Source organism: Syzygium oleosum, unplaced genomic scaffold, assembly GCF_021117445.2.
Source record: "Syzygium oleosum isolate NSW1041296 unplaced genomic scaffold, Sole_v2.1 Sole_v2.17, whole genome shotgun sequence".
In the NCBI taxonomy this organism is placed as follows: Eukaryota; Viridiplantae; Streptophyta; class Magnoliopsida; order Myrtales; family Myrtaceae; genus Syzygium; species Syzygium oleosum.
Window position 1 is genome coordinate 1556839 of NW_026607501.1, and position 25636 is coordinate 1582474.

A 25636-nucleotide genomic window follows, 5' to 3' on the forward strand; every position below is an offset into this window, starting at 1 on the left:
AAAGCTCACCCAAAGTAGAACAACTATTGTTGTCCACTGTACTCTGGCATCTCACGTGTAAAAATTTTAAAAACAAACACTACCGATGCCTGTTTTAAGTAGGTCCGAAGTCATTGGAAAACTAACTCACCATGCTTAAAAGGATAACTCGCCTTTGACCCAAAAGAGGTCCGTAAACGAGCGAAAACCAGCGCCAAACACATTAGTTTGAATCTGGTTCCAACAGTGCGCAATAAACTTCAAAAGTTCACCCCGACCAAACCGTAATCCCAAGTTGACTTCCATAAATCCTACAGTTTCACGCCACACAAAGTTTCATTACAACATGATTTCATAACTTAACAACCTCTAGAATCAACCTAGCAACCTGAAACCCAAAATGGAATTGAAATTACAGCTTAACCTAGAAAATTTTCAAGTAGGTGAATTAAGTCTTTAAATTCTTATCAAGTGCTTCACGTACAACATAAATCCAACGCGTTAAGATGTCCCCGGCGAACTTGAACTGAACCCTTTCGATCTCCAGCGCGCGGTTCACTTCTTATCCAGTTATCTTGATTCTTCTGTCTCTCTCTTAACCATTCCTCTTTTCCCCGTTCAGCCAACTACAACAATTTTGACGTAGCTGAAGGAAGTCAGCCTGTTGGGCTTCATGGGCGTAATAAATTATGATTCGGTTCTCTTGAGCCTAAGTCCTTTTCTTTTGTTTGAAAAAGAAAGACCCATTCTTTTTGTAGCAACTATTGGTAAAGTCTTAGACACAGGATGAGGGAAATTTTTTGAATGAAACCGGAGCAATTGAGCCCAGCTCACATCCACTATTGAACGATGTGAGCTCCACATTGGACCCAACTTTTCACGGTGCACATGAGAAATTGTAAATTCTAGAATTCATTCTTTCCATTGTGAATATACCTATAGATTAAGTTAGGTTAGTCATTAGGTAATTAAAGGTAATTGGTTGTGATGGTTAGTCCGGTCACTACCGCCAGCTGCGACGGTGGCGATGGGGTTCAAATGAGTCGTCCTGCGGAGGTGCTGACGACAACGGCGTGGCAATGGCCATGGGATGGGTGGCGCTATCAATGTCGCCCCATTCCTGATGTTTTTTTTTTCTTTTTCAGTTTTTTGCTGTTTTTTCTTGTTTGCTTTTTCACTTTGCCTTTTTTCATTTATCAAACTTAAACTTGTAAACATAAATGAAAACCTAGACATAATTCTAATAGACAAGTACAATAGAGATTAATGAATGAAAAACCCCAAATGATTAAACATGAAAAGAGTTGGAAGAAAATTATATTGTTAATTTTATATGTAAGGCGTAGAAATTCTACTAGCAATGGAAGAGGAGACATTCACATAGGGATGGACGAGGGATGTGAAAAGTGAAGGAACAAAGCCAAGTTGCATCTTGCAAAGTCTTGGTCCTCCTGGAATTGATTAAAGTTTCCTTCCCATCATCACTTTTTCCCTTTTGCTTCCCTTTCTACACAAGAAAGTTGATGCACGTTATGTCCTCGAGTTAGATTGTTCTCCTTTTTCTCTAGATCAAGACTTTTGGATGTCGTTTGAAACAGAGGACCTTTTCTTTTGGCCAAAGCACGTGACTTTGTTTCCCTTATGGAACAAACAAACTGAGCTGTCTTTGATGACTTGTAAATGTATAACAGAAGATAAGATGCCATTGTTGGCTGTATCCTTGATAATTTAGGTTTCAAAAACATTGACATAGCGGCGATCCTTTGATACGATTTTGGCCCCTTGATGCTCGAGGAGCTGCCGGGGAGGCATATGTTGGCACGAGATGGCTAGCTGCAAGAATCCTATACGACATGTACCATGTCATGATGGAGTTTGACATAATTTCGAGCCTTCGGATATAGATGTTCAGCTTCAAATTCATTATACAATCCAAATTCAAGTCTCGAATAGTTTGTGTACGAGCTTCCAATATTGTATGATTGTGAATTCTCCGGAATCACTATAATTAGCATATATGCTTTGCATATTAACAAGGCATAATACCAATTTGCTTCAAGTAATAATAGAAGAAAGGCATAATACTAATTCGTGCGCTAACTCAAAATAAGTTGAATCGTTCTCAAAATTCTAAAATTGTAGTTAATCCTTCTGTTGTGAAGAAAATTTTCCATATCAAATTAGTCTCCCCACTTAAAAAAGAGTATCGAATTTTGCTTTGAGAAAGCACGATGGTGCAAGACATCTTTGCTTTAAGAAAGCAAGATCGTCAAAGACATCCCCACTTAAAAAAGAGAAACGAATTTTGCTTTAAGAAAACAAGATCGTGCAAGACATGCAAGACTCCAACTTGACGTAATAGGATTGCTCTCTCTCTCACACACACAAGTTCGTGAGGTCGTAAAACCCCTTGAGATATCCCATGTCCACGCGCATCACATGTTTTGCTCATGTATAGTTAGATTCTCAACTCTTGTTGATTCTTATAACTTGCAATATTTAAAACATGATTGATAAAAGTATTCGGAATAGTATGGGCTAATTTTATGATAACAATCAGTAGGACCACATGAGTCTTAAGTGCTCGGTTTTTTTAATGAAAAACGGTCAACAATTTTATTTAAATCGAGCAAGAAGATATGATTGTATTAAACGCATGCACCTTTTCAGCCTTTAATAATTGGCGGATGAACTACAAATTAGTGCATTAGTTGGGAGGTCATGGTCCTCGGAGGGGTCAAGTCCTTAATGCCATGCTTGATCGTGCAAGACATCTTTGCTTTTAGCATATATGGGACCGATTTTTGGTCACTATTGGTGAACATGACCCAATAATTGTTTCAGCATATACGTAGCCTTCCTCGCTCAAGGCCGGTGAGGTCGAACCTCGCCAGATACTGGCGAGGTGACCTCGCCCCTATGAGGGCGAGCCTCGCTAGAGGCCAGCAAGGCACCGGTCCTCGCTTGTGGCCGTTCGCCGACCATCAAGGAGGCTAACGACCGTGGAGGAAGAAGGAAAAAAAAACTAAAAAATTATAAAAAAATTCAGAAAATTAATAAAAATTTACAAAAAATTGTCCACGTCAGTATCGGTGGTGCCACGTTGGACAGCCGACGTTCACGTCAGTAATTTCTGGCCAAAATTACCTAGATGGACTACATTGGCAAATTTTCAAAAGATTTATGACTCAATTAGCCAAATTAAAAGGTTTATGAATTTTTGGGTTAATATCACGAAAAACCCTAAACTTGTATACATGTGATAAATTTACCCCAAACTATTTTTTTTATCACAAAAAACCCCAAATTGGTACACCTGTAACAATTTTACCCAGAACTAATTTTTTGAAATTGGTGCACTTACGACAATTTTATTTCGAACTAATTTTTTGACCACCAAAAACCCCAAACCAATACACCTGTGACAAATTTACCCTCAATTAGTTTCCATTAAACTTTACCGTCAAATTGATAAGTTTGATAACACGTGGTAGTTGATAGGTGTACCAGTTTGGGTTTTTACCCCTCTATTTGTCACATGTTTACCAATTTGTAATTTTTCGTGATATTAATCCAATTTAATGGACACTAACGGAGGGTAAATTTATCACAAATGTGCCAATTTGGGGTTTTTAGTGGTCAAAAAATTAGTTTTGGGTAAAATTATCACAGGTGTACCAGTTTTGAATTTTTAATGGTCAAAAAATTAGTTCAAGGTAAAATTGTCACAAGTGTATCAATTTAGGGTTTTTGATGGTTAAAAAATTAGTTCGGAGTAAAATTATCACAGGTGTACAAGTTTGGGATTTTCATGGTATTAATCCGGATTTTTTTTGGTAATTTCCCCATTAAAAATCAGTTACAGATCCCAATGTCCAAACCTGCATTGCCATTCCTCTTCAAAGAGAGGCGAAACATAGGCAATAAGCACACGGTTACAACCCTGTCTAGGAAGGATCATCCAACCATCCCAAACCACCTAAAATTAAGAAACCTCAAGTTACCAAAGTAAGTATAAATAGCTCAAAAATAAACATTTGATGGATAAAAATTGCTCATACCTAAAATTTGCCCAAATGTTGTTTTCATAAGTTTTTAAAAATTGGATTTGGTTTTCCTCCAAAAAAAGAGTTTATTGCAATTAAAGAATTTTATAAGCATATACAGAATTTTGACAAATAGGATTAGGTTCCTGCGAATTTATTTCGCAAAGAAAAAAAGAAAATGGGAACCTCTGAGAAAAAAACACACACGACAGAATCCATCTTGGTTCTCCTGCTCGCTTCGTTAAAGCCACACCACCTCCCTTTTTCTACAACCACCATCATCAGCATCAAACCCACGCCCACAGACTTGTTGATTGTCGCCAATCACCACCATCTTTGATCTGCCCAATCCCCTACAAATCTATTCTAGTCGTAGCTCCATCGATTGAAAAGATAAATGAAAATCTAGACATGATTCCAATAGACAAGTACACTAAAATAGAGGTTAATGAATGAAAAATCACAATATGAATGAAATGATAAAAGTTGGACGAAAGTTATAGTGTTGTTAATTTTACGCAAGAGAACAATAATCGATACTAATTGTCAAAAAATATTTCATTCAAACAAAAAAAATAGAACCCATGTAACGCGTGGAAATTCTACTGATAGAAGAGGAGGTGTGTGGAAAGCGAAGCAACAAAGCCAATTTGCGCCTCCATAAGTCTTGGTCTTCCTGGATTTTATTAAATTTTATTTTGGGATAAAAACAGCAGGAGTGCCATAACTTGCGAACAGTGCTCACTTGAGTAACATAACTTTTCTTCACTCATTTAAATGCCACAAATTTAAAAAATCGATCACTTAAGTGTCATTGGCGATTTGCCTTGCTAAAAAATCCGACGTGGACATTGGTTGTCTTACGTGGCATTGCCGACACTGACATGGACCAATTTTTATTTTTTTGAATATTTCATTTATCTTTTGCTTTTTTTTCTTTGTTTTTTTCTATGCCGGCGAGGGTCACCGACGACCCTCGCCGGCCACAAAGGTCTCACCCGCAGCCAATGGGGCCGCGAAGTCCTTGGGCGAGGCCACTGGCTAGGGCCTTCACGGCCCCACCAACCACGGGTGAGGTAGCCTTGCACAGATCTGGGAAGGGCCTTCGCGACCTCGCCCGCAGCCAGTGACGCCGCCATGGCCCTGTGCAAGCCCTCGTGACCTTGCCTGCTGCTAGCAAGGGCATAAAGGCCCTAGCCAAACTAGGCGAGCCTGCCTCACCCGCGGCTGGCGGGGCCGCGAAGGCCCAAGCTCGCTGCCGACGATGGCCTTACCCAGGGCCTTCGCGACTCCACCGGCCGAGGGTGCGGCCTTCGCAGCCGGCGAGGACCGCCATTGACTCTTGCCGGCACAAAAAAAAAAGCAAAGAAATAATAGGAAAAGAAAAATAAAAAAATCAAAAGATTAAAAAAATCCACATGGGATGGAAAATTTGGTAAAATATCCACATAGAACGATTTGCCGGAAATGGCACTCAAATAATCGATTTTACTCCAATGTGGCACTTAAGTGAGCGAAAAAAAAAGATGTAGCAATATCTGTTGAAGGGTGACGATGATTTAGTAGTTGATGATCAGGAATCGCTTGATAGGAGAATCATGGTCCTTTAAACATTGATTTTCCCGTTTGTAAGTGCGTTGCATAAAGTATAATTTTCAATAGATTAGACACTGTTAGTTGGTGATTTGTGATTCGTTTACCAATTCTGGATCAAAACAAAGGAAGTTGCTTAATGGATTAGTTGGGATTGGTGTGCTTAACCCTTTTGCTTGTTTGGCGATGAATGAATCGGACCACAATTATTAGGACTACAATTTTTAGGACTGGCAAATAAGCATCTTTGTGTAACTTGCACCGAGTAAAATAAACGATTTGAAACCTAAAATATTGAGGATACACCCAAGAATGGAATCTTATTTTCTGTGGTACATCTGCAAGTCATCAAAGACGGCTAACTTTGTCCGTTCAATAAGGAAAACATAAACACATGCTTTGGGCGAAACAAGAAAAAGGGTCGGGCACACCAACTAATCCATTAAGCAACTTGCGTTATTTTACTCTGTAATTGGTAAGCGAGTCAAAAATTACCAACTAACAATATATAATCTACTGCAAGTTATTATGTACGCATCACATAATTAACACGATTTATCAAGGCGATTCCCGATTATCAACAACTACCTCAGCACCTTTTGGTAGATCATCGCCGCCCATCTTGCTACGAATTGTTGGCACTATAACTGCAACGTAAAAGCCTTCATTGATCTCACATTCACCAATAAAGCAGAAAACAAAGACATCGAAATCATAAGGATACTGAGAATATACGGATGCAAAAAAAAAAAAGCCAACAAAATACTAATGAAAACACTTCTGATGAAAATATGCATGCACTCTAAGTTGGTCGCATGAAGAGTCTGTCTGGATGGCCAAAAGTGAAGGTTCAACAGCCAAAAGTCTTTGATTTGAAGATAAAGGAGAGCAATTGACGAATCAAGCACTTGCGGACAAAAATTATTTTATTTTGATTTGTCTAACCTTTGTTGTGCATCCCTTGAAGGTCTTGGTCTTTTTTTATACTTTTTGTAGGTGAACGTCTTGATCTTCCTGGACTTCATAGTTTTCTCTCTCTATTAGCTCATTTTCACTTTGCTTCACCATAACGCTCTTGTTGTTCTCTACAGTGACTCATTCACCCATGGCCATTGGAGAGATCATTTTGGGTTCCTTCTTGGCTTCCTTCTTTCAAGTCCTGTTCGACAAGTTGACTTCTCTCAAATTGGGCTATATGCAATGGGAAGGAATCAGCACCGCCCTGCTCGAGGAGTGGAAGGAGATGTTGGTCACAATCAATGCAGTGCTGGCTGATGCAGAGGACAGACAACTCAATGGTAACCCTTTAGTGAAGCTGTGGTTGGATGATGTTAGGGACTTGGCCTATGACATGGAAGACTTGCTCGATGAGTTTGCGATCAAAGCCGCTCAGGTTGAGTCAGAGGCAAAATCCAGCACAAGTAGAGGTATGGAGAAATGGAAGTTCTCTTTCTTTGGCCAAGATAAATCCTCTAGATTGAATCCAAACCCACACTTGCTAGTGTTTGAAACCAAGGTACAAGAGATCATTGGCAGGTTGAAAGCAATTGTCACGACGAAGGATCATCTAAGCTTGAGAGAGAATGTTGTGGACAGATCCAACTACACCAACAAAAGGGGTCCCACCACTTCTTTGCCGGAGCCTTGGTTTTTTGGCAGGGAGAAGGAAGAAGCAGAGATACTCGAACTATTGATCAGTGAGGCCAAAAATTCTGATGCCGTGCTGAGCATACTCAACATAGTCCCCATAGTTGGGATGGGCGGTGTTGGAAAGACAGCCTTGGCTCAACGGCTGTATAATGATGCCAGAGTGAAAAGTTGTTTCGAGAGGAGAGCATGGGTTTGTGTGTCAGATGTTTTTTACGTTTTTGACATAACGAAGGCTATTTTACAGTCGATCACCGGGTTGTCTTGCGAGGGTGAAGATCTTAACGAGCTTCAAGTTAAGTTGAAGGATAGTCTCTATGGAAAGAAGTTTCTTGTGGTTTTAGACGATGTTTGGAATGAGGACTATGGAAAATGGACCGAACTCTTCAAGCCATTTGAAGCGGGGGCTAAGGGAAGCAAGATCATTGTCACGACTCGAAACCTTCCCGTCGTTCCCATGAGAGGAGCTTTGCCGTATCCTTTGGAGGAGTTGTCCCTTGATAATTGTACAAGCTTATTAGCCTTTCATGCTCTTGGAGCAACAAATTTTGAGAGCCACCCAGATCTTGAAGCAATGGGCAAGAAATTAGCTGAAAAATGTAAAGGCTTACCCTTGGCAGCAAAGATGTTAGGCGGTGCCCTATGTAATGAAAGAAATCCAGATAAATGGGAAGCTATCTTAAATAACAAAATATGGGATCTTCCGAAGGGGAAAAAAGATGAGGTTCTCCCTGTTTTGAAATTGAGTTATGTCCATCTTCCTCCTTATTTGAAGAGATGTTTTGCTTATTGTGCCGTATTTCCCAAGGATTACGAAATTGAGAGGGATGAGCTCGTACTCTTATGGATAGCAGAGGGCTTTTTGGATGGACAAAAGGCAAAGAAGGATATCTTGAGACTGGGAAGGGATCACTTTGATGAATTAGTATCTAGATCATTTCTTCAACAATCAAGGGTCGACACATCTAAGTTTTCAATGCATGATCTTTTGAATGATCTTGCAAAGTCAATTGCGGGTGGTATATGCTTTACCTCAGGAAATTCTCAGCTAGAAAGTGATGAAGATCATGCATTTCTTGAGAAAGCTCGTTATGCATCATTCATGTCGTCGTATTTTGTTACATCAAAATGCTTGAGAGCATATCATGAAATGAAGGTACTGAGAAGTTTAATTCTAGTGCGTGTTGGATCTACTTGGGGCTCAATAAGATTCTCTATTTCCAACAAAGTGCTACATGACTTGCTACTAAAATTGAAATACTTGAGGGTGTTCTCATTATGTCATTGTTGCATCACAGAGGTACCGAACTGTGTTGGTGATTTAAAACATCTTCGATATCTCAATTTCTCGTACACAAGTATTAAAAGGCTACCCGAGTCGATTGTTGCTTTGTGCAAATTACAAGCTTTGATCTTAAGAGGTTGTCAAAAGCTTTCTATGTTGCCTCCAGGTATCACAAAAATGGTCAATTTACAGTTTCTTGACATTAGAGATACAGAAAATCTAAAAGAGATGCCATTGGGTATCAGTAATTTGAAGAATCTTACTATCTTGTCCAAGTTTGTGGTAGGACCAGAGAAAGGTTCACAATTAAAAGAGTTAAAGAACTTATCACATCTTCAAGGAGATTTATTTATATCGGAATTGCAAAAGGTGGAAGAAGTTAGAGATGCTGTTGATGCTAATTTGTTTGGAAAGCAAGGCCTTAGCAACTTATTATTGCATTGGGGTGAAGATTTTGGAAGTTTACGGAATGATAAGCACGAAGCACGAGTGCTTGACTCTCTACGACCTCACACTAATCTTGAAAATCTCACTATCTTGAACTATGGCGGTATGAAATTCCCATCATGGTTAGATGGTCCATCCTATTTTAAGATAGTGTCTTTGTGCTTCCAAGACTGTCCTTATGTTATATCATTGCCCCCACTTGGACAACTACCTTCACTTAAAGAATTATCTCTTGAAGGTCTACATGCAGTAAGAATGATAAGCTCTGAATTTTACGGAGGTAAAAGGCCTTTCTCATCCTTAGCAACTTTGAAGTTCAAAGAGATGTTGGCATGGAAGGATTGGTCTCATTATCCCGGGGGCCCAGAAGAAGTGCCATTCTCTTGTCTTCAGCATCTTGTTGTCCGGAGCTGTCCTTCGTTGATCGGGATGGTGCCTTCTCAACTTGATCGTCTCATAAAGCTTGAAATTCATTCATGCCCACAGTTGAATATCTCAACCAGTGTAGTTTGTCTTCCATCTCTCCGTGAGTTATACCTTGAGGATTGTAACAAGGAGGTTTTAAAGAGCTTGGTCAACCTAACTTCTTTAACCACTCTCAAAATTGCAAATCTTTCGGAGCTCGTTTGCTTTGATCATGACTTTATGAGTTGCTTGGTTAATCTAAAGGAGCTTCATATAGGAGAATGTGACAAACTAACATATTTGTGCCAGGATGGAAACGAAATGCGAAATCTCACTTACCTCCAAGAATTAGTCATCACAAGGTGTCCTCGATTCATATCTTTTGTGGCTGGAGAAGGAGAAATAGAGCTACCATGCAACCTTGAAAGGATGGAATTGAGGTTTTGCACGAGTTTAGAAAAGCTTCCAAGCAAGATGCACACACTTAGAGATTTGAAGATTGAGAATTGTCCAAGACTCACGAGACTAACCATTTCTCCAAGTGACCCTAGCAGCAATAACTCGATGTCTCAACTTGAATATCTATGGATAGGTCAATGTGATTCTCTGACATCCTTTCCGTTTGCTGATGGTAGACTTGCTGCTCTGAAGACACTTCACATTGAAAGCTGTAACAATCTGGAAAGCCTACCACAGTGCCTTCATAGGCTCTCCCATCTCACTGAATTGGAAATAAAGAAGTGTCCAGCATTGGAGATAGAGTACTTCCCTACCCTTCCCATCTCCTTGTCGACTCTCACACTTTGGGATTGTCCACAGATAAAGTCTCTACCAAATCATCTTATATCTCTCCAGAGGCTACGAATTTGGGGATGCCAAACTATCAAATGCTTCCCCAAAGGAGGTCTGCCTCCCAATTTGCGGTCCCTTGTATTAAGAGGGTGCGATAATCTAAAACAGCCAGTGAGAGAATGGGGCTTACCCATGATCACATCCCTCACTTTTCTATCGCTTGACTTGAGCATGGGAGGTGAGGGAGAGATGGTGTGGTTTCCTTCGGAAGACGAGGAAGCGTGGAGTCTTCTCTTTCCTTCCTCTCTAGAGTATCTTTTTATTTACAATATGAGGAACGTGGAAAGACTATCAAGTGGTCTTCCCAACCATTTCTCCTCTCTCAAAGTGTTAGGGATTAGGAATTGCCCGAAGTTGAGGTACTTGCCAGAGGATGGCCTACCTCCCTCCCTCCAACGATTGCTCATATATGGATGCGAGTTTCTGAAAGATCGATGCTCAAAACTCAGTGGCGACTATTGGCCCCTCATCCAAGACATCCCTTACATCAAGATTGACAATGATTGGATCCAATGAATTGATTCTTCCATGTACAATCAGTTTTTAGGGTCCGGGTAAGTTTTTCGGTTTTGAAGGCATCAATTTTGATTATGCTTCCTCAATTCGATGGGTAATTCAAATTGATATTTTCCAATGAAGATGTTTCTCGTTAATTTCCAAAAACCAGCCGCCGCTGAAGGTCAAAGATTGTCATTTGGGTGGTGTTCTCGTTGGGATGGATCGGCTCTGTTTCGTTGGACAATATCTTGAACTCTGCCTAATGCCCAAACAAATTGTGAATGAAAAGGCACTATGCTTTGCATGAGAATCACGAAGAATCATAGCGTTTCGCAATCATATTCTTCTTCGTTTTCAGCGTTTGCCGTGGGTTCTCTTACAAACATCTTTTTTCTTGTGCCCTAGCTCATTCACTAGCGAACGCTTTTGAGGTTGGACTAATGCTGTCAATGTTATGTGTCATTTTTTGCAATTTAACTAAAAAATAGAAGAAGAGTTTAATTTTATTTGGTGCACCGGTATGTTCTAAATTTTCTTCTAGTAAATATGATCTAGATAAGAATAATCTTTTCAAAATCTAAAAACATGATTAGTTATGTGGAAACTGTGATATGATTGTGACGAAAGCGGGATGCATTTTTTTTTTTAATGGTTTTCTTAAGAATCAGAACCTTCTTTTTGTTGATGATGATCCTTCACAGTATTAAGCAGTCAATCTGGGATAAAATTCTGGGGCGGCTCATGGCTCCAAGCTTTCAATACTACTATTCATGACAGCATTGATATTCCATAAATCACCTTCCGCTTGGGTCTTGATCTCTAGTGGGTTAGGAACTATTGCTTCTGGCTTGCTAGAAATTTTTAGTCAATATACTTATGCTTGTTTGCTTGCGATGGTAACTATACGCTGCCTACCTCTGTGTTTGCATTGTCAGCAGTGACCTCTGGAGCAAATCTATTCAGTTCTTTAAAGTATCAGTTGTTTTCGTTTACTCCACCGCAAAATATGATTTCATCATGCATTATGTCATTTTACCTCCTTCATATGTGGCATTCTTCCTGCAGGGACTTCTGGAGCAAAAGCTTTGAGCTCACTTGGGTTCCTTTGGTGTAACTAGAAATCTTGCGCTTCAACCAATGTATATTTTGTCTGGGACATCTCTTCCCTCTCTGCTACTGTTGCATATGTAAATTTTTTGCTGAAGCAATTTTCGTGCGACATTGTGAAGCTCTATTAGAGGTTAGTTGATGTGTAATCTGAATTTTGGTTCACCATGTACTTGCTCTGAGGCTTTTTTGATTGTTATTGCACTTATAACATGGTGCTTTGACCATATAAATAGGTGGTCAAAAAGCAGAGTTGCATTTGCCAAGATAACTTTCAGGAAACCTCACATAATTTTGCTTGATGAGCTATCCAATCATCTGGTAAGTTTACTCATTTTTCTCGACCTAATGACTTAGATTACCTTTTCAGTTAGCTTGTTATTGTACTTGCACTGATCGAACTTATCGGAATATGGTTTTTACATTGAAAATATAGTAGAACTAATCAGTGACCACAGCTACAGGGCGCCTCTGTCATCATACATATAACTTCTAATGGAACAGAGACCAATCTAATTTTTCCAACTTGCAAAATGTTTGGAATAGAACAATTATGCTAGTCTTGTCAGTGTTTTTGTATTACAGTAATCTATAATACCAAGTAGTTCCTATGTCTGTGCTTTTAGGTAGTATTGGGCTTTGCACATAATTAATGTGGACCTTTTCTTGTTTATAAATGTTTACTTCAAGTTTTGCTTGAATGACCAATGACTACTCAAGTGTTGTCTTTGGAAATCGTTAGTTTCTTGTCCAAGGATAGATATGATTCTGCCTTTTCCCCTATCCCCAACTGTAGGATTTGGATGCGGTTGAGGCGCTCATTCGAGGTCTGGTCTTGTTTCTAGGATGGATCATTTCGCAGCTAATAGCCCTCTTTTTGCCTTGATTTGCAGGTTAGTCACGATGAGCATCTAATATATGGAAGCGTGGACGAGTTCTGGGTGGTTCTCAAGGCAAGGTGGTGGATTTCCATGGGAATTTCCAGGATTATAAGAGTTTGGAAGTCCTGAAGGTATCTCCGGGGCTATTCTGTTCATCGTCTACACTAACGGTGGCGGACAAACATCCCAAAATGTAGCAGAAATTGGTTGAGTGTGCAGAATCTCTGAATGGCAGCGTCTGTGGATTAATTTGATTTTATTGTTCTGGGATCCCAACTCTGAACACATCAAATCCAGATTTGCAATTCTTCAATTCCAATTGAAAGCAAACTGGGCTAATCCTCTAGTTATATCTTGATCTCCGGAACTCTTTTTCATCCTGTGCTTTGATCTGGCTTGTATTAACTGTAGCACTACTCCAGCCATATTTGCATTCGCATCCTGTGATGCGATAGCAACTGAATTGTCAAATAAGCTACGGTTATGGCTTAAACCGAGTAGTTCGCAGCAAGTATGGAACTTTTATGGGAGCCTCTACAGGGTCTATTCGCTCTTTCATCCTCTAAGTGAAAAGTAACAATCTCTTAAGATTTAGTTAAAGCAAAGATTTTCTCATGGAATTTTGTAAGAGTGCTGTGGAAACATGCTTTTATCCAAGCGGCATTGAGAGTTGAGACTCAAGAAAATATTCCACTTGTAGCCTGCCCTATAAAAGCTCTAGTTTCATACCTATAAATCTTGTGGTCCCTAAATTTTTATGTTGATTCACCAGTTTTTAGGCGGACTTGTTGATGTTGAGTACGTATTCCCCATTCCAATTTGCATACTAAAGGGGCAACTGAGGGTCTGTTTTACGAGAAATTAGCTGTGCGAAAATATTTTCTCCATTTTGGTCCATCGGCACTGTTTAGGAGAATTAATTGCGAAAATATTTTCGCGGTCATCGAAAATTTTGAACTTTCAACACTAAGTACAGAATTGCTTTTAGTAAATATAATGTAGGCCTCGCCTAGCCAAAAAATATTCTATAATGGAATTTGTATAAATACCTGAATTGGTTAGATAATATCCGTTTAACATGATCAGGTCAATTTCCAAAATAAGAAGCTTTTTATCTTCCAATAAAAAGAACCGAGGTTTTTGAATATGCGAAATCAACAGCTAGATTCTAAATGAACCCTGCGGATCAAAAACCATTTACGAACTTGATGGCCTGGTCAAAGAATTGAGTTCATCATTCTTCTATTCAAGTACCCACTCCATCTCTTGATAACATTTGAAGCAATCTTACGTACCAGTGCAGGAAGGGAAAGGGGAGGGAGGATCGATCACCATGGCTAACGATACAAGGACACGAAAAAGTTCGTGGTCCAAGTGTCAAATTTAGTAGTGAGCAAAATCATTTTTGCCAATGAAATTTTCGTAGCTAAAAATTCGTCTCGATAAAACATTTCGTAGCTAAAAAGTCCATATGTTTTTTGCCATGGTTACGGTCACGAAATATCCGGTGGCTAAAAGTCCATGTGAGTATATTTGCAGCTTTTGCCACAAAAATTTCGTTGTTAATATCGTATTAATTTGCATGTCATTTTCTGGGGCTAAAAGAGTGAATATGCTATGAAGTACGTTGCCAAAAGTCCTTTCAGATTTTGATTTTTTTATTATAGGTGCCATTTGCAAGTCTACATATTTTTAATTCTATTATTGTGGCTATCTAACACATGCAAAATTAAACATTACATCCAAAATGTAGCAATACATCACATAGGGGTCCAACCTCCTCAATGATAAGAAAAGAAGAAGCTAAACATCATATTTAACACATAAAGGTGGTCCAACCTCTATTCGGTAATTAATCAATGTTGATGTTTTGGTTGATCTGTAGAGTGTGTGTCCGGATTCGGATGGATGGGTGGATGGATGTCATTGCAGCTTCTTCTGTGTGAGAATAGATAAAATTTTTGGAGTCTGGTTTCGCTTGAGTGTTCAGCAAAAACCCATTTCCTCCGGGCATGAAACGAAGCCCGCGAGAAGCAATGCTTTAGAGAATCAGGAAATATTAGGTCAACCTAACCAGCCAAAGCATTTTCTAATTTGAGTACATAGTCAGTTTTATCTGGAACTTCGGTGAGAATGATAGTTCATCTGATAAAAACTTAGGTAGTGTAACGTAGGGAAGATTTTCTATGAGCTCTATGGCGATTGGCAAAGTCTCCTCCTTGTGAATTGGATAAATGTTGTCCCTGCAAACTGCGTTAGGAACTTATGGTTTACATATCTTGGATGACACCACCTTCCATTTTACCTCCAACATTGCCCGGAGTTATGATCCTTTTAGAATGGTTGCCACCACACGTCTTCTGGAATCCTCCGTGTCTGACCCGTCATTGACTCATGTCAAGATTATGTGGGGACTCCATCACCCATACCAAACCATCATAGGGAAATCTACAGAGAGTCAAGTTCTGTGGAAGTCAGTGAAATGCGTCTTGTGGTTTCTTGATTTTGAAGTTTGTGGACTTGAAAAAAATTTTGATGGACAGATAAGTTTCATGAAGAATTTCTTCGAGTATCTGGCAATTCGGCTACTTGCTGACACTTTATGTGAAGTGCCGGTTGTTCTTACCATGAATAACCTTAGGTTTTCAAAACTACAGGTAATTACCGTTTCTAAAAGATGGTAACAATTTTTTGTCATTGCTGCATTTGCTTGCTCATGGGATCTTGTAAGGAATAGGTGATCAACTGATCAGGCTTGGTAGAGAGCTTGCAATTTCCATTCATGGCCAGTAAACTAGATTTTTATGTTTGTTCTCGAGTGTATCTTTGCTAATCGGTAGTTACACAGATGAATCTTTCAGCTCGGTTTTGAGTAGCATCTTTAAACTCTTTTGCTAAAGTTCATAATCGTGTGTTCAAGACATCTTTTGTAGATATCCGTTGTTAGTCCCCAGTGTTGTTTTGACAACTTTGTGATTATTGTTCCAGGTGGAGAAGCTGGGAAGGAGCAGCTTCTTCTTTCTCACCCAGTCATTTCCTTTTGCCGAGCAGAGCTTTGGGGAACTGTCGGATGTTATACCCACCAAGAAACTGATGGTGGTATCCAAGCCCATCTCGTATGTTTTTTGCATGTACCCTCCTCCCACAGATGTCGAGTCCGATGATTTCCAAGCTGCGATTCGAAAATGTCTGCACGATGTTCAGTAACTTTCAGTGGCGTATGGGATCAAAAGGGCATTAATTGGTCATAAGAAGTTTCGAAAGATTCCTCCTGTGAGGTTCTTCAGTGAACGCGCTTAGGCATCGCCGTGTTACGTTGGACAGATGACAGGATGTTTATTGTATTGTATGTAGTTGAACTATACCCGTTGCGACATTGCTTCTTTGCAAAGTGTGTATTTTGATTCAGAATACTTAAGTAACGCAAACATGTCGAGGTCTTCTGAGTCATTGGAAGCTCTTCTTCAATCCAGTCCTTCGAGTTTGACCCATTTTTCGACCTTAGCAAAATCAACCCGACGCTCAGGAGAGTCTTGTTGAAGATGTTTGATATTGAAGCTGCCATGGACAATCCAAGTGTGGAGCGAATTGAGAGAAAAAGTAGCACATTCGCATCATAACGTTAATGCCTCAGAAAAATTGTATAATTCTAACTAGTGAGCCAAAAAAAGGTTTAAATCTGTGGTTTGAGTACTTTCTTGAGAAAAACCGGTTCACAAATCGAACAAAACCGTTTTCTGTGGTCTAAATTGGTTTCAATTTTTTCGAAACCGAACCGAACCGCAAAAACGTAATATGCAACCTACTAATTTTTTTATTATATTAGTCTTTTCACTTATAACTTGTACTTATAGTTAAGTAAAAGATATAGACTCAAATGAAAAAAATTGGGAAAAGAAATTTTTTTTGTCGTACCAAATATATTTTTGTTCTTTTTCTATTTTAGGAATAGAAATTTTGTGCAGTTATCAAATGCATTTATGTTCTTTTTCTATTACAAGAATAGAAATTTTATGCAATTACCATGCGGTCTAGCCTCCTCGACGATCAACCACAAGGAATCGACATAAGAATTCAACCGATGATGCCTCATCCTCAGTCTCTGGTGTCGTGTCGAGCCCGAATTCGTCTTCGTGCCCATCTCTGACATCTTTTCCAAGTCATACAATTAAAGTTAGAGAACAAATCAAAAATATAAAATACCACATTAAAAGGATGGATTAAGGATGTTACACTTACATAATTCGGCCTTGCTCACCCATCAACCCACTTCCCATTACTTTTCGAGTAAAATATCTGGTATCCGTCAATCTTGTTGAGTTTACACAGAAAAAAAGAAGAATGAATACTAGTAATTATCACTGTTTAAAGATGAACAAACATATCATTGTCAAATTTAAAGGAGAAAAGAAAAAAAAACATTTATAAATTAAAAAACAATGATGATGAGGATGAGGATAATAATAATAATAATAAGATTTTTTTGGGTCGGAATATAATAATAAGATAAAAAAAATCTTATTTGCTTTTATGATAGTATTACTTTAGTTCGTTGAATGTTTTCGTCTTTAATATCGTTAGTGAAACCGTAGGTAATTCCCATTAGCCAAAATTAGACTTTGACTTGACTTTGAAAATTAACTCACAGGTTCATGTCCCGAAACTTAAAAATGAGGCAGCGTATACTTTGCTCGTCTCGTATCGGATTTACTTTTCACACTTTACTTTTGTTCGTCCTTTATTGTCATTTTGATGTGTTGTGTTGTGTTGTGTTGTTTTCTTTATTTTAATATCGTGACTCGATTTCTTTAGCTTCATTTAACGAGTAGATTACACTTTCGAGTCAATCTCAATCAAACGAGCATGTATGGACACGTATTGAAGAATACTTAGAATCCATAATTTGATAAAGACGACACGAATCACCTAATAAGTAATTAGTGTAATCAAATCTCCAAACTTAGGATCTCTAGCTCGTAGGAAAAAGAACGTTCTCTAGCTGGTACCTTGCCTACTTAAATAGGCTAGTGACAACTACCTTTTAGTATATTTCTCAACATCGTAAGTGATTAAGATTTGGGAAAGCCCGCGCCAAAGGAGAGTGAGCACCTCGATTAGAGGGATTGCACGTTCTTGTTTGACAAGTTGTTAAACCCGCTCATCCCGCTTCACAACAGCCTGACTGCCTTTGCACGAACTATCAACATTTATATTACCAAAATATTACGAAGGCAATTAAAATTCAACATCTTATCAAATCGATTGAATTTGTTTCTGCATTGTGTTGATCCTGAAATCACTTGAACCGGTTGGATTGTTCTGCCCTAACCAGATCGTCTTCTCTAGCTCTTCTACTCCTTACTGCAACTTTGACCTTCATGGTCGTATATGTTGCTCAAGTCATCCACTTCAGCAGTGATCCTTCGACGCGATTTTGGCTCCCGATGCTCAAGGAGCTGCCAGGGAGGCATATGTTGGCACGAGATCACTAGTTGCAGAATCCTCAGCCACGATTACCATGTAATGATGGAGTTTGACATAATTTCGAGCCTTTGGGTATAGATTTTCAGCTTCAAAATCATTATACAGTTAAAATGCAAATCGTGAATCATTTGGATACATGCTTCCGATAGTGCATGATTGTGACTTCTCCTGGATAACAATAATTAGCACATACACATTGCGTATTAACAAGGCATAACACCATTTCACTTCAAGTAATAACAGAGGAAAAGCTTGGCTTTCATATGAATTGTGCGCTCACGCGGAGCATGTAGGCCAACTTGTTATCTAATAGAGGAAAGGTTTGGCTAAGGCAAGTTGATCTGTCGACTTGTTTTCTAAAAGTGACAGCTTGGAGCCTGATTCACGGCCTGTTTCTCTTCCTTCTTTATTAAGCAAAGTTGACTAAGATTCGGAGGCCAACTTTGATTTTTCTTGCTTGACCGCCAATGGTAGGACGTAGATTATTCAACACCACCCTCTTTGATCTGCCCAATCCCCTGCAAACCGATTCTAGTCGTAGCTCTATCGATATTGTCTTTTGTAGTTGCAAACGGTGGCCGCCCATTTCCGTGACCGATTCAGCCAGAACTTTGCTACCTGAAGTATTTGGTGGGCCTTTATTACACGAGAGCAACCACCTATTCTTTCTGAAATCTTTTTATTAATTGAGGCACAATCATTATTTTGAGCAACAATATTGTGGTTCTTAAACCGATTTCATGCCTATCTATAATCCCAATTGCAAGTTTAATAACAAAATTTTGGGGGAAGTTGATGTTCAAATACTTGCTGTCCAGATTGAAGTTGCATGGCTTGATTGCATAATTCATGGTGATTTGTCAAATATTTTTGCCGTCGGTGTTCATGAAATTGCATATCGCTAGGTCACTCTCGATCACGTCTTCACGTGTAATTTCATGTTTACATTGCCTATACATTCCTTGCATTCTAGATTTGTATATTAGGGGGCATGCTTAATAAAACCACATGTAGATTTAGTAGGTGTTGTACATTTAGGACATTGCATATTAGCCATTCACATTTTTGGGGAAAGTTATATTCACAATTTTAAGGGTGTCCATATTTGCATAATTGGGCATATTGAAGATTTTTCATTACATATTAGGATAGAGTTTCATTATATTAGTATTTGGACAAGCATTATCATGCACATCTAGGCCATTTGGAGTGCATTATTATTAATTGTCATATTTGCACGTTTCCAAAATGGAAAATGTAGGAAAATCATATCTTGCATGTTAGTAATTTAAGATTGCATCTTCATTAAAAAAAAAAAAACAAATGTATAGTGGAACTCTCTACAAGTCGCGAAGAGTATTATCGTCCCATTCCTGCATTTTATTTTCTTTATCAGTTTTTTGCTTTTTTTTTTTTGGTTTGTCTTTTTAAAAAGTGAAGCACCAAAGCCAATTTGTGCCTTGCAAAGTCTTGGTTTTCCCGGATTTTATTGAACTTTCCTTCCCATTTGCTCCTTTTCACTCTTGCGTCACCTTCTAGACCAAAAAGTACATGATGTCTAGTAAAGTCTTGGTCTTCCCGAGTTTATGGTATATTTACATGAAGAAATATATATGATCGTGGAAACTACAAATATCTGGGATAATTTAATGTTACAAAACAGGCACTTGTGGATAGAAAGCATTCTCGAAAGTCTTGGTCTTCATTTCATATCTTGGTAGGTGAAAAGTCTTGGTCTTCATTTCATGTCTTGGTAGGTGAAAAGTCTTGGTCTTCCTGGACTTTATAGTTTTCTCTCTCCATTAGCTCATTATCACTTGGCTTCACCATATGCTCCTCCCCCGCTCAACAGTGTTCTCTTGCTGCTCATCCGAACCTAGCGCTTATGCTTGTTGGATTGCTCTCGTTGATCTAATCCCGTTCAACGGTCTCCTCCAGGAAGTCTACTCGGAATAGGTAAGAGACATCTATCTACTTGCTCTCTTTTCCCCTCAAACCGATGCAGCCAGAACTTCGCTCACTAAAGCATCCGATAGACATTCATTACACGAGAGCAACCACCCATCGTTTTTGAAATCTTTCAATTAACGGAGGGAAAAGCAATCTTTTGAGCAAAAGAAGAGGCAACAGCAGCAACAAAATTTGGTTCGTAAACCGATTTCATGTCTATCTATAATCCCGATTGCAAGTTTAATAACAAAATTTTTGGGGAAGTTGATGTTCAAACACTTGCTGTCCATTTTAAAGCTGCATGGCTTGATTGCATAATTCATGGTGATTTGTTGAATATTTTTGCCGTCGGTGTTCATGAAATTGCATATCGCTAGGTCACTCTTGATCACATCTTCACATGTAATTTTCATGTTTACATTGCCTACACATTCGTTGCATTCAAGATTTGTATATTAGGGGGCATGCTTAATAAAGCCACATGTAGATTTATTAGGTGTTGTACATTTAGGACATTGCATATTAACCATTTACATTTTTGGGGAAAGTTATATTCACAATTTTAAGTGTGTTCATATTGCATAATTGGGCTTATTGAAGATTTTTCATTACATATTAGGATAGATTTTCATTTATTTTCACGTTTCCTTTTGTAAATCACATGTTATAAATTGGAAAATGTAGGAAAAATCATATCTTGCATGTTAGTAATTTTAGATTGCATCCTTAAAAAAAAAAAAAAGAAAATATGTATGGTGGAACTCTCCGCAAGCCACGAAGAGTATTATCATCCCAATCCTGCATTTTATTTTCTCTATAAGTTTTTTTCTGTTTTTCTATTTTGGTTTTTCTTCTTGAGAAGTGAAGCACCAAAGCCAATTTGCGTCTTGCAAAGTCTTGGTCTTCCTGGATTTTATTGAATTTTCCTTCCCATTTGCTCCTTTTCACTTTTGCTTCACTTTCTAGACCAAAAAGTACACGATGTCTAATAAAGTCTTGGTCTTCCTGAGTTTCTGGTATATTTACATGAACAGAATATATGATAGTGGAAACTACAAATATATGGGATAATCTCTAAATAGTACAAAACAAGCACTTGTGGATATAAAGCATTCTCGAAAGCCTTGGTCTTCCTTTCATCTCTTTGGTAGTTTTCTCTCTCCATTAGCTCATTATCACTTGGCTTCACCATATGCTCATCCCCCTGCTCAATAGTGCTCTCTTCCTGCTCATTCGAACCTAGTGCTCGTGCTTGTTGGATTGCTCTCGTTGATCTAATCCCGTTCAATAGTCTCCTCCAGGAAGTCTACTCGGAATAGCTAAGAGACATCCATCTACTTGCTCTCTTTTCCCCTCAAACCGATGCAGCCAAAACTTCGCTCACTAAAGCATCTGGTAGACATTCATTACACGAGAGCAACCGCCCATCGTTTCTGAAATCTTTCAATTAATGGAGGGAAAAGCAATCTTTTGAGCAAAAGAAGAGGCAACAGCGGCAACAAAATTTGGTTCTTAAACCGATTTCATGTCTATCTATAATCCCGATTGCAAGTTTAATAACAAAATTTTTGGGGAAGTTGATGTTCAAATACTTGCTGTCCATTTTAAAGTTGCATGGCTAGATTGCATAATTCGTGGTGATTTGTTGAATATTTTTGCCGTCGGTGTTCATGAAATTGCATATCACTAGGTCACTCTTGATCACATCTTCACATGTAATTTTCATGTTTACATCGCCTATACATTCGTTGCATTCTAGATTTGTATATTAGGGGGCATGCTTAATAAAACCACATGTAGATTTATTAGGTGTTGTACATTTAGGACATTGCATATTAACCATTTACATTTTTGGGGAAAGTTATATTCACAATTTTATATGTGTTCATATTTGCATATTTGGGCATATTGAAGATTTTTCATTACATATTTGGATAGGATTTCATTTATTTGCACGTTTCCTTATATTAATCACATGTTATAAATTCGAAAATGTGAGAAAATCATATCTTGCATGTTAGTAATTAAAGATTGCATCTTCATTAAAAAACAACAAAGAAAAGATGTATAGTGGAACTCTCCGCAAGACACGAAGGGTATTATTGTCCCATACCTGCATTTTAAAAAGTGAAGCACTAAAGCCAATATGCATCTTGCAAAGTCTCGGTTTTCCTGGATTTTATTGAACTTTCCTTCCCATTTGCTCCTTTTCACTTTTGCTTCACCTTCTAGACCAAAAAGTACATGATGTCTAGTAAAGTCTTGGTCTTCCTAAGTTTATGGTATATTTACATGAAGAAATATATATGATCGTGGAAACCAAAAATATCTGGGATAATTTCTTAATATTACAAAACAGGCACTTGTGGATAGAAAGCGTTCTCGAAAGTCTTGGTCTTCATTTCATGTCTTGGTAGGTGAAAAGTCTTGGTCTTCCTGGACTTTATAGTTTTCTCTGTCCATTATCTCATTATCACTTGGCTTCACCATATGCTCGTCCCCTTGCTCAACAGTGTTCTCTTGCTGCTCATCTGAACCTAGCGCTCGTGCTTGTTGGATTGCTCTCGTTGATCTAATCCCATTCAACGGTCTCCTCCAGGAAGTCTACTCGGAATAGGTAAGAGACATTTATCTACTTGTTCTCTTTTCCCCTCAAACCGATGCAGCCAGAACTTCGCTCACTAAAGCATCTGGTAGAAATTCATTACACGAAAGCAACCACCCATCGTTTCGGAAATCTTTCAATTAATGGAGGGAAAAGCAATCTTTTGAGCAAAAGAAGAGGCAACAGCAGCAACAAAATTTTGGTTCTCAAACCGAATTCATGTCTATCTATAATCCCGATTGCAAGTTTAATAACAAAATTTTTGGGGAAGTTGATGTCAAATACTTGCTGTCTAGATTAAAGTTGCATGGCTTGATCATGGTGATTTGTTGATCTTAATTTGGCCTAGTTGTTTTGATGAGGTGATACATTTGCACGCTACTTGTTTGAGCCAAAACTAACCTCTATTTTATGATTTTTCATTATATATTAGGATAGAATTGCATTATATTCATATCAGGACAATTATATTAGAAAAATCAGAATTTTCGTGGACAAGCATTATCATGCACATCTAGGCCATTTGGAGTGGATTATTATTAATTGTCATATTTGCACGTTTCCTTTCATAAATCAAATGTTATAAATTGGAAAATCTGGGACAATCTTTATGCATGTTAACAACTTTAGATTGCATCTTCATTTAAAGAAAACAAAACAAAAATGTGACGTGGAACTCTCCACAAGTCACGAAGTATTATCGCCCCATTCCTGCATTTTTTTTTTCTTTATCAGTTTTTTGCTGTTTATCTTTTTTAGTTTTTCTTTTTTCTCTTTGTTCGAGCCAAAATTGTCCTCTAATTTATGATTTTTCATTACATATTAGGATAGAATTGCATTATATTCGTATCAGGACAATTATATTTAGATTCTCCACTCTTGTTGATTTTTATAACTTCCGATATTTAAAACATGATTGATAAAAGTATCCGAAATAATATGGGCTAATTTTATGATAACAATTCGTAGCACCATACGAGTCTTAAGGGCTCTTCTTTTGGAATGGAAAACGGGCGAATATTTTTATTTGAATCAAGCAACAAGATATGATTTTATCAATCGTGTGTAGCTTTTAGGCCTTTAACAATTGGCGGATGGGGGGTCATCGTCCTCGGAGGGGTCAAGTCCTTAATGCTATGCTTGATGGGACATGGTGACAAAAAAGTCTAAGGCAAGGTCCTACCAATTCAATCATTTTGTTTTAGCATTGAAGGGACCGATCTTTGGTCACAATTGGTGAACGTGATCCAATAATTGTTTTCAACCACCACCACCACCATCATTATCAAACTCACACCTAGAGACTCCACTTTCATTCAATTCCCGTCTTGCATGCATGTTGATTGTCGCCAATCACCAACATCTTTGATCTGCTATTCTAGTAGTAGCTCCATTGATATTATTATTCGTCGTTGCAAGTGGTGGCCACGCATTGCCATAGCTGAAGTCACACGCATAGACTGTGAACCGCCGAATCCAGTGCTTGTCCCCCTGCTCAATAGTATTCTCCTTCTGTTCATCCGAACTTAGCGCTCGTGCTTGCTGGATTGCTGTTGTTGATTTGTCCAGATCGCTAGTCATATTTTGTCATTCAAACTGGGCATGATAGAGCCGTTATTCAGCTCGAGATAGGCCCATCGCCCATCACAGTTCACCTGCTGCCGTGGTCAAGCCGGAGTCCTCACCTCATTGCTACGTTCCCACCACTGCCTTGCCGTGATCATCGCTAAGTGGCGTCGTGAGTCGTCACAACAAGCTGCCTACTCGTTGATCTAAACCCGTTTTCCAGTCAACTCGAGGAAGTCTACTCGAAATAGGTAAGAGACATCTATCTACTTGCTCCCTTTTTCCCTCAAAACTGATGCAGCAAGGGAGGTTGATGTCAAGTACTTGCTGGCCAGATTAAAGTTGTGGCTTGATTGCATAATTCATGGTGATTTGTTGATCTTAATTTGGCCTAGTTGTTTTAATGAGGTGATACATCTGCACGCGTACTTGTTCGAGCCAAAATTGACCTCTAATTTATGATTTTTCATTACATATTAAGATAGAATTGCATTATATTTGTATCATGACAATTATATTAGAAAAATTAGAATTTTCGTGGACAAGCATTATCATGCACATCTAGGCCATTTGGTGTGGATTATTATTAATTGTAATATTTGCACGTTTCCTTTCATAAATCAAATGTTATAAATTGGAAAATCTAGGACAATCTTTATGCATGTTAACAACTTTAGATTGCATCTTCATTTAAAGAAAACAAAACAAAAATGTGATGTGGAACTCTCCGCAAGTCACGAAGTATTATTGCCCCATTCCTGCATTTTTTTTCTTTATCAGTTTTTTGCTGTTTATCTTTTTTAGTTTATCTTTTTGCTCCTTTTTCATTTATTAAACTTAAATTTGGAAAGATCAATGAAAATCTAGACATAATTCTGACAGACAAGTACAATAGAGATTAATGAACGAAAAATCACAACATGGTTAAAAATGACAAAAGTTGGACAAAAATTAGTTGATTTTGAGCAAGAGAACAATAATCAATGCTAATTGTCAGATAATAATCAGTCTCCATAAGTCTTGTCTTCCTAGATTTTATTAAAGTTTCTTTCCCATCAGCTCTTTGTCAATTTTGCTTCACTTTCACGACAAAAAAGTTCATCATACCCAGTAAGGTCTTGATTTTCTTGAGTTTATGGTTTATTTACATGAACAGATATATGATTGTGGAAACTACGAATATCTGGGATAATCTCTAAATATTACGAAACAAGCACTTGTGGATAGAAAGCATCCTCGAAAGTCTTGATCTTCGTTTCCTCTCTTTGGTAGGTGAAAGTCTTGGTCTTCC

General features: G+C 38.4%; 3 protein-coding genes and 1 pseudogene across 4 annotated transcripts in view; all 4 read left to right on the plus strand.

Moving 5' to 3' along the window:
- Positions 1-25636, plus strand: part of LOC130134646 (putative disease resistance protein At3g14460) — a 75979-nt gene that overhangs the window by 26975 nt on the left and 23368 nt on the right. Inside the window, exons 2-4 of one of the 2 annotated variants that reach the window (XM_056318995.1) lie at positions 20077-20180; positions 22688-22791; positions 25502-25613. The gene's annotated coding sequence lies outside the window, so the exon portion shown is untranslated. Of the gene's footprint in view, positions 1-20076; positions 20181-22346; positions 22792-24348; positions 24762-25501; positions 25614-25636 lie in introns of those variants that run through there. The other variant, XR_008818222.1, reaches the window with a different exon arrangement.
- Positions 1-25636, plus strand: part of LOC130140207 (ABC transporter F family member 3-like) — a 52426-nt pseudogene that overhangs the window by 19986 nt on the left and 6804 nt on the right.
- On the plus strand, positions 8416-10770 carry LOC130140204 (disease resistance protein RGA2-like). The gene has a single exon (XM_056318999.1). It carries the CDS (start codon positions 8416-8418, stop codon positions 10768-10770), a length of 2355 nt encoding a protein of 784 aa, XP_056174974.1.
- On the plus strand, positions 14830-16190 carry LOC115667640 (DExH-box ATP-dependent RNA helicase DExH8-like). Its single transcript, XM_030589200.2, has 2 exons — positions 14830-15397; positions 15729-16190. The coding sequence occupies exons 1-2, from the start codon at positions 14975-14977 to the stop codon at positions 15945-15947; spliced, it is 642 nt and encodes a 213-aa protein (XP_030445060.1). The 5' UTR covers positions 14830-14974; the 3' UTR covers positions 15948-16190.